The sequence below is a fragment of the Bos mutus genome, chromosome 3, assembly GCF_027580195.1.
Source record: "Bos mutus isolate GX-2022 chromosome 3, NWIPB_WYAK_1.1, whole genome shotgun sequence".
Lineage (NCBI taxonomy): Eukaryota > Metazoa > Chordata > Mammalia > Artiodactyla > Bovidae > Bos > Bos mutus.
The window spans coordinates 87,365,215-87,383,607 of record NC_091619.1 but is presented as its reverse complement, the minus strand read 5'-3'; the positions used below and the strand labels follow the sequence as shown (position 1 = coordinate 87,383,607).

Genomic DNA, 18,393 nt, shown 5'->3' with positions numbered 1-18,393 from the left:
CCATCACTCTTTGCTCAACGTTCATTGCCTTTGGAGTCTATAACAAGGAGCTCAGCAATTACTTTTCTACCTGTCTAATGTTCACTCATTTATCTCTCCATTTTAGGTTCACAAAAGATGGGATCCAGACAAGAATTCCAGATGTATCTACTACAAACTTATCACAATGCTAGGCAAAGAGGAAGTGTTCAGTGAGAATTCATGCATGGACTTGTTAGGAAGGAGCTATAGCTATGTGAGAGAAGGCAATGGCACCCCACTCCAGTACTCTTGCCTGGAAAATCCCATGGATGGAGGAGCCTGGTAGGCTGCAGTCCATGGGGTCGCTAAGAGTCAGACATGACTAGGCAACTTAACTTTCACTTTTCACTTCCATGCATTGGAGAAGGAAATGGCAACCCACTCCAGTGTTCTTGCCTGGAGAATCCCAGGGACGGCGGAGCCTGGTGGGCTGCCGTCTACGGGGTCGCACAGAGTCGGACACGGCTGAAGCGACTTAGCAGCAGCAGCAGCAGCCAGTGTTCTTGCCTGGAGAACCCCAGGGACGGCGGAGCCTGGTGGGCTGCCGTCTATGGGGTCGCACAGTCGGACATGACTGAAGCGACTTAGCAGCAGCAGCAGCATAGCTATGTAGGCAGGGAATAGGCAAAGCAAATGCCTACTGAACAGCTTATTTTCTTTACTGATTATAAAGCACTGTATCCTGAGTATTTAAAAAAATGGAAGCAGAACTGTAAGAGAGACAAATTAAACATAATCTGACCTCTCAAAGGTCCAAATTTCCTTCTAAACATTTTCTAAGCACTTTTAGAAGCTGAATTGTGATCAAAACTGTATATATAATTTTGCATTCTGCTATTTTCAATTATAGTGAAAGCATTTACCCATGTCACTGGAAACTATTTTACATACACTTAAGTGGTCATGTTGCCTAATATTCCTAGTGAATTTGGGTTCTATTAAACATTTCTTTTTATATACAGCCCTGAGATAGACATTTTATATATAATTTTAATGTTTCCTTTATTTTTTACTAGAGCTAATTGCTTGTAGCAGAATTACAGAAAGGGTTTGGGCATTGTAGATACATAGTACCATATTGTTCTTTTGGAAAAGTCATAACACTTTTTACCGCTGCTAGCCATGTGACCATTATGGTCAACTCTTTGCCTCTCTGCAACTTGTTTTAGCTTTTATAGGGATCTAGTTAGAGAGCTTAATGAATTTGACAGGACAAGGATAGCGTTTTTGTCATATCATAGGTTAAGAAACTAAGATTCAGAGAAGATGACATGCCATAGGCCCCACTAGTACCAGATTGCAGAAGCTGTTCCAGTGTCCTTTTTAAGATCCCCCCTTCTTCCTTTCCTTGGTGACTCTTTAGGAGAAATTCTAATGAACAAAAGGAGATGAAAAGCAGAGGTCTGGATTATCTAGCAACAATTTAATCCAGAGTTGTTTAGGCATCTCTTCAACCTAACACCTGCCAGGACATGACATCCAAACTACCCATGCTTACAAGACCTCGGGCATCACCTTCCGCCTCCCTTCTCATCCCAGTTGTGCTCTTTTCCATTAGTGTTCCATCTGCTACAAATGTCTTTAGTAATTGATTCATTGAGGCCATACTACAGAGGATATGCTGCATCACATGAAACAGAAATTGGTCAGGTTTTCGATAGGCTTAAGTGACTTGGTAAGTATCATTTAATCATACAATATCTTCATTTTTATCACCATCTCAGAACACATTTTGATCACTTTTTCATCTGAGCAACTTTAATAATATTCTAATAAATATTTTGCATCCAACCTTCCCTCCAAAGCTTTCTGCAGAAGGGTCTAGGTCGAGTTACTCTTCCTAAAGTGTGACTAATTATTTTGTCCTCTTGCCCATAGTTCTGGACTCCCTTATTCAGCAGAGAAAGTGTCAGTCACTCAGTCGTGTCTGACTTCTTGTGAACCCATGGACTCCAACCCACCAGACTCCTCTGTCCATGGAATTCTCTAGGCAAGAATACTGGGGTGAGTTGCCATGCCCTCCTTCAGGGGATCTTCCCAATCCAGGGATTAAACCAGTGTCTCTTGCAGCAGGAGGATTCTTTACCCACTGAGCCACATGGGAAGCCCTATTTGGCAGTTGGGCAAAAGAATTTTCTATAAATAGGGCTCTCCCAATACAGAACTACTAGGTCCTGGATAAAAGTTGTTTGTGTTTGTTTGTTTTTAACAAATTGCTATGCTTTGCCCTTGTAGTAAGTCCTGCATACTATATTCTAATAACCCCCAGCAAACAAATTGAAACTAGATAGGGCCGTAAGCAATATGCAAGCGTAGAAGACAAGTCTGTCCTGAGGAAAGTGCTGTCAGCACCATGATATTTCAGAAGATTAAACTTTACGTCAAGGGCAAGGTAGGAGTTAAGACAGGTCATTATATTAGATTTTTTTAAAAGCCAATTCAGCTATATGTATACAAGACACAGTGAACAAGAATATGGAAATCAGAAAAAAGATTAAAAATGTATACTAGGGAAATACTAACTAATAGAAAGATCAAGATAAAGATCATGAAAGATCAAGATAAAGTATCACTAGGAAATTAGCTTAGTGCTTCAGTGAAGAGAATGGATTGGGAGCGCAGTTGCCAGGGTTTGAATCCTTATTGGCTACATGAGCTTGGGCAAATAACCTAACCTCTGTGTCTCTGCCTCTTTTTTTTTTTTTTTTTTGGTAAGGATGGACTTCTGTTTTTTGTTGAAAGTCTTGAGGACTACAAATTATATGCTAAAAACAGATCACTATGTAGAAATGTAATGACTACATTTTGCTTGTGTATAAAAGCTTTACCAAAGTCATTCCTTTAATAATTTCACCCCATTCACAATGGTATCAGTTATAAAATGCTCTTCATAAGGTTATTATACCTCTATTTCAAACTATATTACATGTTATTCCCCCAATATAAACTTTTAAACACCAAATTCTTGGCTCATAAGAATGGCACCTGTGAAAGGGCGATTCCCACTTGGTCTGTGGTGGCGTTATTCCAAGTTCGTTTCTTTCACCAATCAAAAAAGCTTTCAAAATGTTCACTTTTAATATGAAGTCTTTCCACCAAAAAGTGTGGCCACATTTTGTTTTCTTACAATTCCAATTTTATATTCCAGTGCTCTCCTCCATCTCCTGCCAAGTTAACATTTCCTGCTCATGACACCAGTTTCCTGATCACGCACCGCATGGTCCAGTGAAGCTTCCCAAACACACGTCTTTCGTGTACACAGCTGCCCTCCTCTCTCCCACAGCAAATCATCCTCACTTCCCTCTCTCAATCCCCAGTCTCCAACTGACAAAATGTTTCCTATCCTTGCTTGCTTCAGCTTGGCACAGGCTTTCTGGATCCCCTAAAAATGGAAATGTCTGCCTATTTTGACCATAAATCATTTTGCAAATTTTTTGAAAGCAGGTCTTTCTTCATTAACCAATTTAACAAACTATCTTTTGGTATGAGGCCACATGATACATTGGATTAGAAAGCCCAGGCCCCACCTCAGGAAGTTTCCATGTAGAGGAGGAGACAGGGAAGAAATAAGACCAATACAACTGTGAAAAGAATGTTCTGATAAAAAGGGGTACATAACCCAAAATAGGTAACCCAAAAGCTCTCTGAGCTTTTGCTTCCTGGGGAAAGCAAAATTTGAATTCAGGTTTAAATAATAAAGGATAAAATACTTAGCCTAGCAAAAAGCATGGCAAAGTGTGTTATGGGCAGAACAATTCTTTCGTTCTTAAATTCTAACCTTGGAAAGCCTTTTCCCAGATATCTACCCTAAAATGACTATCAGCCTCCTCCCAACACACACAGCATATCCCCAGTCTCTTTCAGAATATCCAAAGCAATCAGATTCCCATGTTTAATGATCCATCATTTATCTATCTATCTCTCCAACCAGAAAGGAATAGGAATTATAACTGTGTGTTCACTGCATTTTACCCAACACTTAGCACAGTGCCTGGCATATAGTACCTGCCCAGTAAGTATTTGTTGGATGAACTGAAGAGGTTGGAGCAAACATGAAAGTTTAGATGTGCTGGACAGCTTGATGAGTTCAAGGACTACCCAGATACTACAGTATGGATGGAACACAGGAATAATGGGTGAGTGGCAAGTACAGTTGAGGCTGAGAGTTTGCCAGGGCTGTATCAATAATGAATTTTATGTCTTCTTAAGCAGTTTGGATTTCATTCTGCCATTGCAGTAATCCAGCTGAGAAACAATAGGTGCCTGCATGTGGCTAGTAGTGAGGATAGGAAGCAGGAACACTTTGATAGATTTGAGTTATTTAGGCTTTGAGAATGTTGGTTCTGCCAGGTGGTGCTTGCCATCCTCCAGAGGAGGTTATTAAGTAAGTGTTGTATTGAAATGAGTTTCAAGTCTATAGATTCAAAAGTAAGAAACAAAGCTCCAGTGAGTTTTGAAACACCTACCACTGTTAGGTCATCTGTATTATTCATTGTTCCCCATTCCTAGTGGAAGCAATGTATTACAACCTGACTTTTCACCCAAGGATCTAAAGAGATGGTCCTCTGACCATAGTTAACAAAACATCAGGAAATGGGTTAAACACCAGCAGAGATGACCAATGCAGTAAATTGACTTACTTTGGCTGTTTTCCATTTATGGCCACATCATCATAGATAATAACTTCCTGAGACCTAAGTTCTGGCATCAAGATAGGATAAAAATAGTCTGTTATTTGACATGGTTTATACAATCCTTGACTTTCCAAATTATACACAATTATTTAATTATCCACATGTATCTGAGCCTGTTTTATCAAAATCTGATCATAGACTATAGATAGGCTTAAAGGATCAAGAAACAAAAAAAGAATCCATTTGGGAAAAATTCAACTGAGGATTAAAAAAGAGATGTCCTGGTATCTGAAACACATGCATAAATATTTATATCAATTTGATTTTATGCAACTTTCTAAAAAATATGAGTTGCTGAAGGGATCATTTTAGACTGGGTTCCCATCAACCTGGAACCGGACAAAGATGTTAACACTGCTAGAACAAGAGAGGGCTGAATTTCAAGGGGAAAACACCAACTTAATAGACATTAATGCTGATTTTTCCTCCATGATTTTTATTTGAAACCATTGACAACTGCTTCTTTATAATAATCCTGTGTAAAATTGAATCTAACTTAGTACATAATCATAATTAGACATTTTCAGTTTAGGATATTCACATTTATTGGTGCTCTGCATAGAACTCCATAACGTTCCAGTGACTCACCACTGGAACTAGTTAGAAACCTTTTGGCGTAATTATTCACAATTCATGTTCGGTTATTCATAAATTTGGATGGAGGTAAAATGCATGCCTGTTCTAAGTAGACTTAAATGGACCAAGGATGATTTTATGAGATGTAATTATACCAGATTTATATAATTAATTGTTATTTAGTGCAGCAAACTCACATTTGTGGAATGTAAAATACACTCTAATTGCCAAGTCAGAGTAAAATCAAAGTAGCCACTGTCACTAGAGCCCATAAACTGAAGCTAACAAACAACAAAACACACGGCCCTCCCTCACTGACACAGTCAGCCTACAGAACGCGATGGAGAGCGAGCACTCTGTATGTCAGGCACTGTGCTAATGTGTGCACCATCGCTTTTACAGCAAAGCAGACAGTATTCTAGTGACTCGCCCTGGATTCAGTTAGTATGTATACTGGAAAGTGTTCATGGTCAAATTACTGTGTCTTAATTCGGGTGAGCTGACTGTGGTAAAATGTAAAACACACACACGTTGTGTATTCAGAGACTTGAGTACAAATCCTAGGTCACTAAAATACGGATCTTAGTCCGAGAGTCTTCCTACAAAGGGACAATGCATCTATTTCTTAGATGTTAAGGGGCGCCTGGTCTATAGGAGGCACTTGAGCAATGTCACCCGTCTTCCCCAAAGTAAGTAATACTATGATGTAAAATATCTTCCTTGATTTTAATGTATCAATTTTTCATTACATATGGAATTCAGGGAGGATTACTACTTCTTTCTTAGACTGAAAATGTCAGTGCTGAGTAATTTTGTTCCAGCAATAAGTGAATGTCACTTACTTAAATCAGGCAGCGAAAGGGAAAATGCCCTGTTAATTGACAAAAGACACAAAGGGTTAAGGAAAAAGCCATATTCAGAAATGCTGATTGATAACATCTCAAACAACATAGCGATGACTAGGTTTCTTGATTTGGATGCTTTTGGGGGAAAAAAAATGGCAATATGAAGCAAGCTTCCCTGCAGCTTTATTCTGATCACCTCTCCCCTTCCTGTAAATGAGCTTATTTATCCCCAGTGACCATCCTTACCCACTTACCTAATGGGACAGTCTCAGGCTCTCCCACAGCTCTTCTCTGTCCACAGGATCCTATTTCTCCTTTCTAACCTTCCAGGGTGCCAATCAGATATATCCAGTGCGTGGGACACAAGGTGAGAGAGATGACCCTCTGGAGACGCTGGACCCTGACTATGTACAGATGTAACCAGAGAGGTGACTTAAGCCGAGAATGCCAGGCCAGATGGAAGATGGTAAACGTGCCAAGTAGGAGAGGACACTTGGCTAAGTAGATTGTCCGGTTTTCGTCAAATCTCATAGTTACAGAGATCACATGGAAAGAGTATGATGTGGTAGAAAAAAAATTCATGTGTTTTAAGCAGTTAATTTAAGCTCAGTCCTATAGGCCTGGGGATAAAAGGTAAATAAAGTTCTGTGTTATCTTGGTATGTCTCCATGGCAATAATTGAAAAATTAAGGTAAAGAGGCAAATTTTGGCAAAATTTAAGGGGAAAAATCTTTTCAGACCTTACTAAAATGGCAGATTTTCCCCTGAATGTAGTGAATTTATAGAGGTGTGCAGACACAGAGATTTGGCCTCTTAGGAATAGCTGCAGAGAAGCTTGTGTAGTGGGTTGTACAAGGTCATATGGACCCTTCTTACCCTGAGATTCTCTGACTGTAAGGAAAAGGATTTCTTGTAATAGATCTTACAAGATTTGCACAGGATGTTCTGGAAACACAGAAGAGAAACCAGTAATACAGGTTTGGGATTCACGGAATGCATTGTAGAAGGGATAATATTTAACCAAATTTTAAGAGAAGGCTAGAACTCTGAAAATCAAAGGAAGAGAGAGAAGTGCAGATGCATTTCAGACCTATGGATGTCATGGTTGAAAGCAAGGAGGCATGAAATAGCACGGTGTACACAGGCTGTGTGTTATGGGGCGAAGCCGAGAGTAAATCTGAGAGTAAGATGGAGCTGGACAAATAGGAAGGGGACTGCCATATAGTATTTACTTGCAATGAAAAAGAATTGGATATTTGTTCTAAAAGTCATGAACAGTCACTGAATAGTTCTAAGGAAAAGGAAATCACATTTACATGTAAAAAACATCAGCATTCTCACCTGGATTAAAATTTTAAGGGGCTGTAGCCACCATGCTAATAATTTTTGTTGAAACATCTAACCTGCTAAGGTCAACCCCTTAAGGGTCTCACTGGCCACTAGAACTAGACTCTGTCTTCCGTGTTTAGGACTGCAATTTGTGAACCTCATATACTGTATAAATCTCTTGGTAGATCTAGATCCAACATACAGTTAGACTTAAATTCATGTTACTTTAAGGTTTTACAATTGAAAAGAACTTCAAGATAATTTCGATGTCAACATATGTAGTGACCTGGGGCAAACTATTTTACCATCCCCTGCCCTCATAAAATACAGATCTATGTCTGTGTTTCTCTCCCTCCCTCTCTGAAGTGCCTTCAGAGACCATGCAATCTCCTATTATAAGCTAAAAGAAATGTGGTCCCTATGGATGCAAAATGGAAGTGACTTGCCCATAGTTGCACACTGAATAAATGGAAGAGCTGAAACCAGAATCCGGAATCAAGGAGTCAAGTCACTCCTACACATGAATTGTAACCTTCCCAATTCCCATCAGTAACTAGCTAGGGTGAACTTGGAGGGTCCCTTCCAGAGCTAAGACTGAGATACATGGACCATTCCGCTGAAAAGTTCATCTCCCCTCTCCACACACTACCTCTCTCAAGAGAGGCAAATTAGAATATGGAAGTGTAGACAAAAACCACTGGAGCCTGTAGGACTGAGAAAGCATAAAAGAATGTAATTGATAACGTAATGCTCAGTAGTAACAATAGGAATATATGCCAAGGATGATGAGGAAGTTCCTTTCCTGGACTTTTTAAGACTTTCCCTCTACCTTTGTTCACAATCTTCCCTTGTCAATTTTTTCAAAAAGGACGTTGTCACTTTCTCACTAGCATGTGTGTGTGTGAGGCACTCAATACTGGCAAGGAGGAGGTAGGTGATAACCAGGGCTTTGGTTTTAGCTTCTGGTACCCCTTTCACTAGAAGAACAGGATGGAGACTATCAGCTGTGTAACTACCAGGGTGGCATTGCTAATCCTCTCCTAGAAAGAGAAATAAAAAGGGACTTTTTACCTTATATTTTCTTTTGAATTGATTTTGTTCACTTTAAGTCTATCCTTTTCTTTCTTGAAGAACCTCTGCAGTCTTTTAAGTGATGCTTTTCCATCTGAACTAAGAGGAATCAGAGAATATAAATAACACATAAACATATAACATAAACATATTTACAAACATAAATACTGTTTGAGAGAGTACTGGGGATGGGAAGCTGCTGTAGTAAAAAAGATCAGAGATTTCAGTCTCATTACTATTAAAACACACCCACTTAAGGAAGAGCAGGAAATACCTTGTCAACCCCTATGTTCTTCTTTTAGATTCTGATAGGAATTAGCACATACCAGCTATGAAGGAAATTATTATATTTCAATACAAACTTTCACCTACTCCAAATGGTCTTTGTTTTACAGAGTTTATGGAGCAAAGTCTTCCTTTTAGAGACCATGACTCAAAGACTGATACATTAGTGAAATTCCTGGCTCCTGAGATTCATATCACTGATCTTTAACTTATGGGATAATAATATAACAGTGATGCTACACTGACTGCCTACTTGATGATTAAAATTTTTCCAAATATACCCTGATTTTCGGGGGTGGGGGAAAGGTTAGGGAAAGTGGATGATACACCCACATCATCCCACCCAGCATAAATGCCCTATTTTCCTTTCAACCTTCAAACTTCTTGCTTTTGACTGCTGCTATTTTCCTTGCCACAATGTGCCCCTAATAACTGAATTTGATTAATAATCCCCATTTGAGCAAATATTGATAACACTGAATTATTACATATTAAATTAAGCCCCAATTCCAGAGATAGCCTCATTAGCTTGAAAAGACACAAGTAAATCATAACCATTGATTTCTTCCTGGAAAAAAAACTGAAACATTTTATTGCTATTTATTTCTTCTTTCTCACTTACTCCCTAATGCAATATCAAAGTCTTCTACTTGGGGAGATGGACATTTTCTCAAAAGAAAAAGCAACATGCTTAAAAATTACAAGATATGATTATATACAATTACAAATAACCTACTGATAACAGTATTTTATTACAACAGCTTATCTCCACTCTCTATGAAAATCTTCCCTAAAGATGGGGTGGGTAGTGATGGAGGTCATTTCTTAAACTTTGGTTTTCCCAGACTAGCAGGAAATACCCTTAGGTATGAAGTCAAGAAAAAGAGAAACTTGCTCTATCTTTGGGTCGTTGCTCTTTGTTTTGTAGACATCTTCATACATTTATTCACTATTTTCTTTTGAAATTAAAAAAGTATATAATGTCAGTGATACAGATTCATATTTGACACAAAATTATGGATACCTACCAGGTGCTAGGTACTCTGATCTTCTGTTTTTGAAATAGTTTTTATGGCAACATATGCACATGTTTTTACAAGCAGGTGGTAAAATTAAGTAAACTCTATAAAAGTATGTACAAACAAAAATTAATATTTGCTTCTACCCTGTTTCCATGTTTGTTCTCATTTAGTGAGAGAAAGTTAATTTATTAACAGATTCCTTCCTTGACTCTCCCCCTTTGCATATTTTACATTTAACAATCAGTCTACTAAACACCAGACATTGTGCCGAATGCTGGAGAACTAATGGAGACAACCAGACACATCTTGAACAATCCTCCTCTATAGCATGGCTTTCACCTCACCCAATATATAGGCTTAAAATACACAGATATATTTTGAATCTACCCTGGAAATGGAGGATTTTCAAGTTCAGAACTTAATTCACATTGAGTTTAGGAGAGTCACTTCTCTATGCCTCAATTTCCTTTTCTAAAAATGAGGGTACTGTGTTTAATGATCTCTAGACTGCTTCTCCATCTCTGACATTCTAAGAAGGACAAAACAAAAACCAGTAGCATTTGATTATCCCTCCTCCATTACCTTTTCATTCATGTAAAAGATAATTTTTTAAAATATCTTAACATGTGCCTGGCATTATAATGTGGGTAAGGAAAAACGGTAAGTGTAAAGAAGAAAATCATCTAAGAGGGAAGACAGCTAATAAAGAATCACATAAATATAGAATTATTAATAACTGTGACAAGTGCTGTTAAAGAAAGGGTGATGGTAATACTATAAAACTACATACGTAGGAGAATATTCCCTAGGGAATAATGACTGAGCTGAGGTCAGAAGAGATATTAAGAGTCACTTAAGCAAAGGGGCACAGAAGAGGAAAGAACATTCCAGGAAGAGGGAGTAGCATATGCAAGCACTCTGCAGTGGGAGCTTAGCAAGTCAGAGAAGTTAAAAGGTCACCATGACTGCATCTCAAAGATGAAGACTGAGCATGTGTGAGAAGAGGCTGGAGGGGTAGATAGGGACACTCAAGTCCTCTATACCATGTTAACGTCAATTGTAAAGGTATTGGGAATATACGACAAAGCTACAGTAATCAAAACAGTATGGTACTGGCACAAAAACAGACACAGAGAGCAATGGAACAGAATAGAAAGCTGAAAAGCAAACCCACACACTTATGGTCCATTAATTGATGATGAGGAAGGCAAGAATATACAATGGAGAAAAGACAGTCTTTTCAATAAGTGGTGCTGGGAAAACCAGAAGAAAACATAGGCTCTTTGACATAAGTCTTAGCAATGTATTTTTGCTATTTGGATTTGTATATTTTGCTATTTGTATTTTTGCTATTTATTTTTGTATTTAGAGCCAGATCTGTCTCCTCAGGCAAGGGAAGCAAAAGCAAAAACAAATGGGAGCTATTCAAACTCAAAAGCTTTTGCATGGCAAAGAAAAACATTAACAAGGCAAAAAGACCACCTACTAAATGGGAGACGATATTTGCAAATAATATGTCTGATAAGGGATTAACATCCAAAATATATAACAAGCACTTATAACTCAATATGGGGAAAAAAAAACAAGCAACTCAATTAAAAACAGACAGAAGGCCTAAATAGACATCTTTTCAAAAGAGACAAACAGATAGCCAATAGGCACAAGGAAAGATGCTCAGTATCAATGATCGTCAAGGAAATGCAAATCAAAAGCACAGTGGACTATCACCTCACAGCAGCCAGAACGGCTGTTGTTAAACAGATGCAAAAGACGTTAGTGAGGATGCAGAAGAAAGGGAATGCTCACACTGTTGGTGGGAATGTAAACTGCTACCACTACTATGGAAGACAGGATGGAGTCTCCTCAAAAAATTAAAATTAAAACTTATATAATCCAGCAATTCCACTCTTGGGTATATCTGAAGAACATGAAGACACTTAATTCAAAAAAATATACAGACCCTAATGTTCATAGCAACATTATTATTTACAATGGCCAAGATATGGAAGCAACCTCAGTATCCATGAACAGATGCATGGATAAAGAGGATGTAGTGTACACACATACACATAAGAATACTAAACCATAAAAAAAAAATGAAATTTTTGCCATTTTCAGCAACATGGATTAACTTGGAGAATATTATGCTTAAACATAATACTTAAACATAAAACATAAACAGAAAGACAAATACTGTATGTTTTCACTTACAAGTGGAATCTCTGAAATAAAAAGTAAGTAAAAGAATGAAACAGACTTGCAGATACAGAGAACCAATGGTTATCAACCTGCCTGTAAGTGTTTGAGGCTCTCCTGTAGAGGTGTGAGTCAGCAATGGCCTGCCACAGGGACAGGGCACTGGCAGCAGCAGTCCTGGGAGGCACAATGTGTAGCATAAATTCTCTTGGAGGAGGTCACCATTAGCCCTACCATAAAGATGCTGGATGGGTGACCCACAAACTGGAGAACAATTATAACAAAGAAGTTCTCTTACTGTTGAAGGTTCTAGGCTCCACATCATACTCCCCTACCTGGGGATCTGGAAGAGGGACTGGAAATCCCCAGGGAATCTGAAGGTCAGCAGGATTTGATTATAGAACTTCCACAGGATTGGGGGAAACAGAGACTCTTGGAGGGCACAAACAAAACCTTGTGTGCACTAGGACCCAAGGGAAAGGAGCAGTGCCCCATAAGAGACTGAGCCCGACCTGCCTGTGAGTGTTTGGGGGTCTCCTACAGAGGCGTGACCTGCGATGGGGTCAGGGGCAGCAGCAGTACTGGGAGGTGTGGCGTGTTGGCATAAGTCCTCTTGGAGGAGGTCGCCATTATCCCTACCGTAGAACCTCTAGCTCTAACACAGAGATTGCAGACTCCCAGGACTGGGTCACCTCAGGTCAGACAACTAACAGGGAAGGAGCACAGCCCCACCCATCAGCAGAAAACTGGATTAAAGATTTACTCTGCCCACCTGAGCAAGACCCAGTTTCCCAACAGCCTGTCCCTCCCATCAGGAAGCTTGCACAAGCCTCTTATCCGTCAGAGGGCAGACAGAAGAAGAACTATAATCCCATGGCCTCCAGAACAAAAACTGCAATCACAGAAAACTAACCAAAACAATCACATGGATCACAGACTTGTATAACTCAGTCAAACTATGAGACATGCCATTCAGGGCCACCCAAGACAGGTCATGGTGGAGAGTTCTGACAAAATGTGGTCAACTGGAGAAGGGAGTGGCAAACCAGTATTCTTGCCTTGAGAACCCCCATGAACAGTATGAAAAGGCAAAAAGATATGACAGCAGAAGATGAATTCCCCAGGTTGGTAGGTGTCCAATATGCTACTGGGCAATAGTGGAGAAATAGCTCCAGAAAGAATGAAGAGACTGAGCCAAAGTGGAAATGATGCCCAGTTGTGAATGTGTCTAGTGGTGAAAGTAAAGTCCAGTGCTGTGAAGAACAATTTGCATAGGAACCTGGAACGTTAGGTCCGTGAATCAAGGTAAATTGGATGTGGTCAGATAGGATATGGCAAGAGTAAACATTTATGTTTTAGGAATTAGTGAACTAAAGTGGATGGGAATGGGTGAATTTAATTCAGATGACCATTATATCTACTACTGTGGGCAAGAATTCTTGAGAAGAAATGGAGTACCCCTCATAGTCAACAAAAAGAGTTCAAAATGCATTACTTGCACACAATATCAAAAATGACAGAATGATCTCAGTTCGTTTCCAAGGCAAACCATTCAACATCACAGTAATCCAAGTCTATGCCCCAACCACTGATGCTGAAAAGCTGAAGTTCAGTGGTTCTATGAAGACCTACAAGATCTTCTAGAATTAATACCCAAAAAAAGATGTTCTTTTCATCATAGAGGATTGGAATGCAAAAGTAGAAAGTCAAGAGATACCTGGAGTAACACTCAACTTTGATCTTGGAGTACAAACTGAAGCAGGGCAAAGGCTAACAGAGTTTTGTCAAGAGAACACACTGGTCATAGCAAACACCTTCTTCCAACAACACAAGTGATGACTCTACACATGGACATCACCAGATGGTGAATACCGAAATCAGACTCATTATATTCTTTGCAGCCAAAGATGGAGACGTTCTATACAGTCAGCAAAAACAAGACCTGGAGCTGAATGTGGCTTAGATCATGAACTCCTTATTGCAAAATTCAGGCTTAAATTGAAGAAAGTAGGGAAAACCACTAGACCATTCAGGTATGATCTAAATCAAAACCCTTATGATTATACAGTGAAAGTGACAAATAGATTCAATGGATTAGATCTGAGAGAGAGAGTACCTGAAGAAATATGGATGAGGTTCATAATTTTGTATAGGAAGTGGTGACCAAAACCATCCCAAGGGAAAAGAACTGAAACAAGGCAAAATGGTTGCCTGAGGAGGCCTTACAAATAGCTGAGAAAAGAAGAGAAGTGGAAGGCAAAGAAGAAAGGGAAGGATATAGCCAACTGAATTCAGAGTTCCAAAGAACAGCAAGGAGAGATAAGAAAGCCTTCTTAAGTGAATAATGCAAGATAGGAAAATAATAGAATGGGAAAGACTAGAAATCTCTTCAGGAAAATTATATACCAAGGGAACATTTCATGCAAAGATGGGCACAATAAAGGACAGAAATTTCAAGGACCTAATAGAAGCAGAAGAGATTAAGAAGAGGTGCAAGAATACACAGAAGAACTGTACAAAAAAAGTTCTTAATGACCTGGATAACCATGACGATGTGGTCATTCACCTAGAGCCAAACATCCAGGAGTGTGAAGTCAAGTGGACCTTAGGAAGCATTACTATGAACAAAGCTAGCAGACATGATAGAATTCCAGTTGAGGGATTTCAAATCCTGAAAGATGAGCCGTGAAAGTGCTGCACTCAATATGCCAGCAAATTTGGAACTCAGAAGTGGCTACAAGGCCGGAAAATGTCAGTTTTCATTCCAATTCCAAAGAAGGGCAATGCCAAAGAATGTTCAAACTGCCACACAATTGTGCTTATTTCACATGCTAGCAAAGTCATGCTCAATATCTTTCTAGCTAGATTTAAACAGTATGTGAATTGAGAACTTCCAGATGTTCAAACTGGATTTAGAAAAGGCAGGGGAACCAGAGTTCAAATTGCCAACATTGTTGGATTATAGAAAAAGCAAGAGAACTTCAGAAAAATATCTACTTTTGCTTCATTGACTATGTTAAAGCCTTTGATTGTGTGGATCACAACAAACTGTGGGAAAATCTTAAAGAGAAGGGAATACCAGACCACCTTACATGCTTCCTGAGAAACTTGCATGCAGGTCAAGAAGCAACAGTTAGAACTGGACATGGAACAATGGACTGGTTCAAAAATGGGACAGGAGTACATCAAGGCTGTATATTGTCACCCAGCTTATTTAACTTCTGTGCTGAGTATATCATGTGAAATGCTGGGCTGGATTCATCAAGATTGCTTGGAGAAATATCAACAACCTCAGGTATGCAGATGATACTACTCTAAAGGCAGAAAGTGAAGAGAAACTAAAGAGCCTCTTGGTGAAGGTTGAAAGAGGAGAGTGAAAAAGGTGACTTAAACTCAACATTCAAAAAACTAAAATTATGGACTCCAGTACCATCACTTCATGGCAAACAGATGGGGAAAAGTGGAAACAGTGGCGGATTTTCTTTTCTTGGGCTGCAAAATCATTAAGGATGGTGACTGCAGCCACAAAATTATTAAAAGACACTTGCTCCTTAGAAGAAAAGCTATGACAAACCTAGACAGTATATTCGGAGAAGGCAATGGCAAGCCACTCCAGTGCTCTTGCCTGGAGAATCCCATGGATGGAGGAGCCTGGTAGGCTGCAGTCCATGGAGTCGCTACAAGTTGGATGCGGCTGAGCAACTTCACTTTCACTTTTCACTTTCACACAGTGGAGAAGGCAGTGGCAACCCACTCCAGTGTTCTTGCCTGGAGAATCCCGGGGACGGCGGAGCCTGGTGGGCTCCCGTCTGTGAGGTCGCACAGAGTTGGACACGACTGAAGCGACTTAGCAGCAGTAGCAGCAGCAGACAGCATATTAAAAAGCAGAGACCTCACTTTGCTGACAAATAGTCAAAGCTATGATTTTTCAGTAGTTATGTATGGATGTGAGAGAAGTGAAGTTGCTCAGTCGTGTCTGACTCTTTGCGACCCCATGGACACCAGGCTCCTCCGTCCATGGGATCGTCTAGGCAAGAGTACTGGAGTGGGTTGCCATTTCCTTCTCCAGGGAATTTTCCCGACCCAGGGATCAAACCCAGGTCTCCTGCATTGTACACTTTACCATCTGTTTGTACCATGTACAAACAGACACTTTACCATCAGAGTCACCAGGGATGTGACAACTGGACCATAAGGAAGGCTGAATGTTGAAGAATTGATGGTTTCAAATTGTGGTATTGGAGAAGACTCTTGAGAGTCCCTTGGACAGCAAGGAGATCAAACCAGTCAATCCTGAAGGAAATCAACCTTGAATATTCATTGGAAGGACATGCTGAAGCTCCAATACTTTGGCCACCTGATGTGAAGAGTAGACTCATTGGGAAAGACCCTGATGCTGGGAAAGACTGAGGGCAGGAGGAGAAGGGGGTGACAGAGGATGAGATGGTTAGATGGCGTCACTGACTCAATGGACATGAGTTGGGGCAAACTCTGGGATATAGTGAAGGACAGGGAAGCCTGATGCGCTGCGGTCCATGGTGTTGCAAAGAGTCAGACACAACATAATGACTGAACAGCAATAACAGTGGTTACCAGAGGGAAGACGAGGGGAGGAAGGGGCAGGACTGAAAGAGCATTAAGGTATACAAACTGCTACCTATGAAATAAATAAGATACAGGATATAAGGATATAATGTATAGCACAGGGACTATGACCAGTATTTTATAATAACTTTAAGTGGAGTATAATCTATAAAAATATTGAATCTTCTGTGTTGTACACTTGAAACTAATGTTGTGAGTCAACTATACTTCAATTAAAAACATATTGAGAATCCATAGAAGTGTTTTAAGTAAAACACATTCTATCATCAGTCTTGGATTGTGAGGAGATCAGGAAGTTTCATACCAAAGTTGCTTCCTTGTCACAAAAGACCCACTACCAGCACCTTCATGATTCTAAATGCACCTATTCATGCGTACCTTGAACCACTTCTGTTAGTTTATCATCACTTCACCCAAATGGCATTAATACAAGTATATAAATATAAGATACCTCATTACTAATGTGCCACAGAAATTCAGCAATTCCTACTGACAGTTTCAAACATCTTCTTATACTTACCATTATATGAGATAAATAAGTTAGAGAAATCTGACTTTGTTATGGGGAGAAAAGATACAAAGACCACTGACCTATTGTGTTGTACTTTTTTTTTTGGCCATGCCAGCATTTGTGATCTTAGTTCCCTGACCAAGAATCAAACCCACACCCCTTGCATTGAAAGCATGGAGTCTTATCCACTTGACCACCAGAGAAGCACATGTATTTTACAGTCTCAGCACGTTCATCTCACTGCAGGGCTGAAATGCTTACCTCTTACTCCCAGAGCACTCAACATCGTCATAGTTCTCTGAAATGGAATTTGGCTTAATGGCTCCTTGGCCTTGGGTTTCTTTAGTCATCTCCAAGGCCTTCGCATAACCACCTGCAAGGAAAACAGAGAACCCCCTGAGAATATTTCATCAACCACTCTCCTAAATGCATTCACGTACATCAAGAATAGAAAAAGGCAGATTAAATATGCTAACACTGGATTATAACTTTGGTTTGGATGATCCTGTGGCAAACCAGCTTTCGTACTGAGCCTCAGTTACGTTTCTCTCAAGCCAGGTTAATGATGGTAACCCCTACTTTTAGATGACTGTGGCAAAGATTAATACATCTTTATGAAAGGTGCTAATTACCCAGTAAGCCAATGACCCCTCCTTCTTCTTGGAGGGTTCTTCCTCTAATCCCCAACCACAAATGTTGAAGTCTGCCAAGGTACAGCCCCTGGGGTTTCTCTTCCTACATTTAGATGCCTTTATCCAGTTTTTTTCGAGAAAGCAATGGCACCCCACTCCAGTACTCTTGCCTGGAAAATCCCATGGACAGAGGAGCCTGGTGGGCTGCAGTCCATGGGGTCACTAAGAGTCAGACATGACTGAGCGACTTCACTTTCACTTTTCACTTTCATGCATTGGAGAAGGAAATGGCAACCCACTCCAGTGTTCTTGCCTGGAGAATCCCAGGGATGGGGGAATCTGGTGGGCTGCCGTCTATGGGGTCGCACAGAGTTGGACACGACTGAAGCGACTTAGCAGCAGCAGCAGCATCCAGTTTTGTAGCATTTTTTTCCCTTAAAGTAGAATTTCTTAGGTTGATTGAGTACACACCAACATTTATTATTCATTAATGATAGCATCAGTGAGATAGTATGCCAGGTTGAAGAATGTCTAGGGATTGTTTGCACAAGTAGCTAGCCTGTTAACTGCAGAATTTGGTTTATTTCACAGGGCTGTAAACTTGTC

General features: G+C 39.9%; 1 protein-coding gene across 2 annotated transcripts in view; it reads right to left on the bottom strand.

Annotated features, from left to right (window-relative positions):
- FYB2 (FYN binding protein 2) overlaps positions 1-18,393 on the bottom strand; it is a 123,738-nt gene that overhangs the window by 9,898 nt on the left and 95,447 nt on the right. For both annotated transcript variants that reach the window (XM_070367964.1, XM_070367963.1), the window contains exons 10-13: positions 17,417-17,528; positions 8,537-8,635; positions 6,134-6,162; positions 4,662-4,722 (exon numbers count right to left, since the gene is read on the bottom strand). In XM_070367964.1, the coding sequence (XP_070224065.1) occupies positions 4,662-4,722; positions 6,134-6,162; positions 8,537-8,635; positions 17,417-17,528 (301 nt within the window). The remainder of the gene's footprint in view (positions 1-4,661; positions 4,723-6,133; positions 6,163-8,536; positions 8,636-17,416; positions 17,529-18,393) is intronic.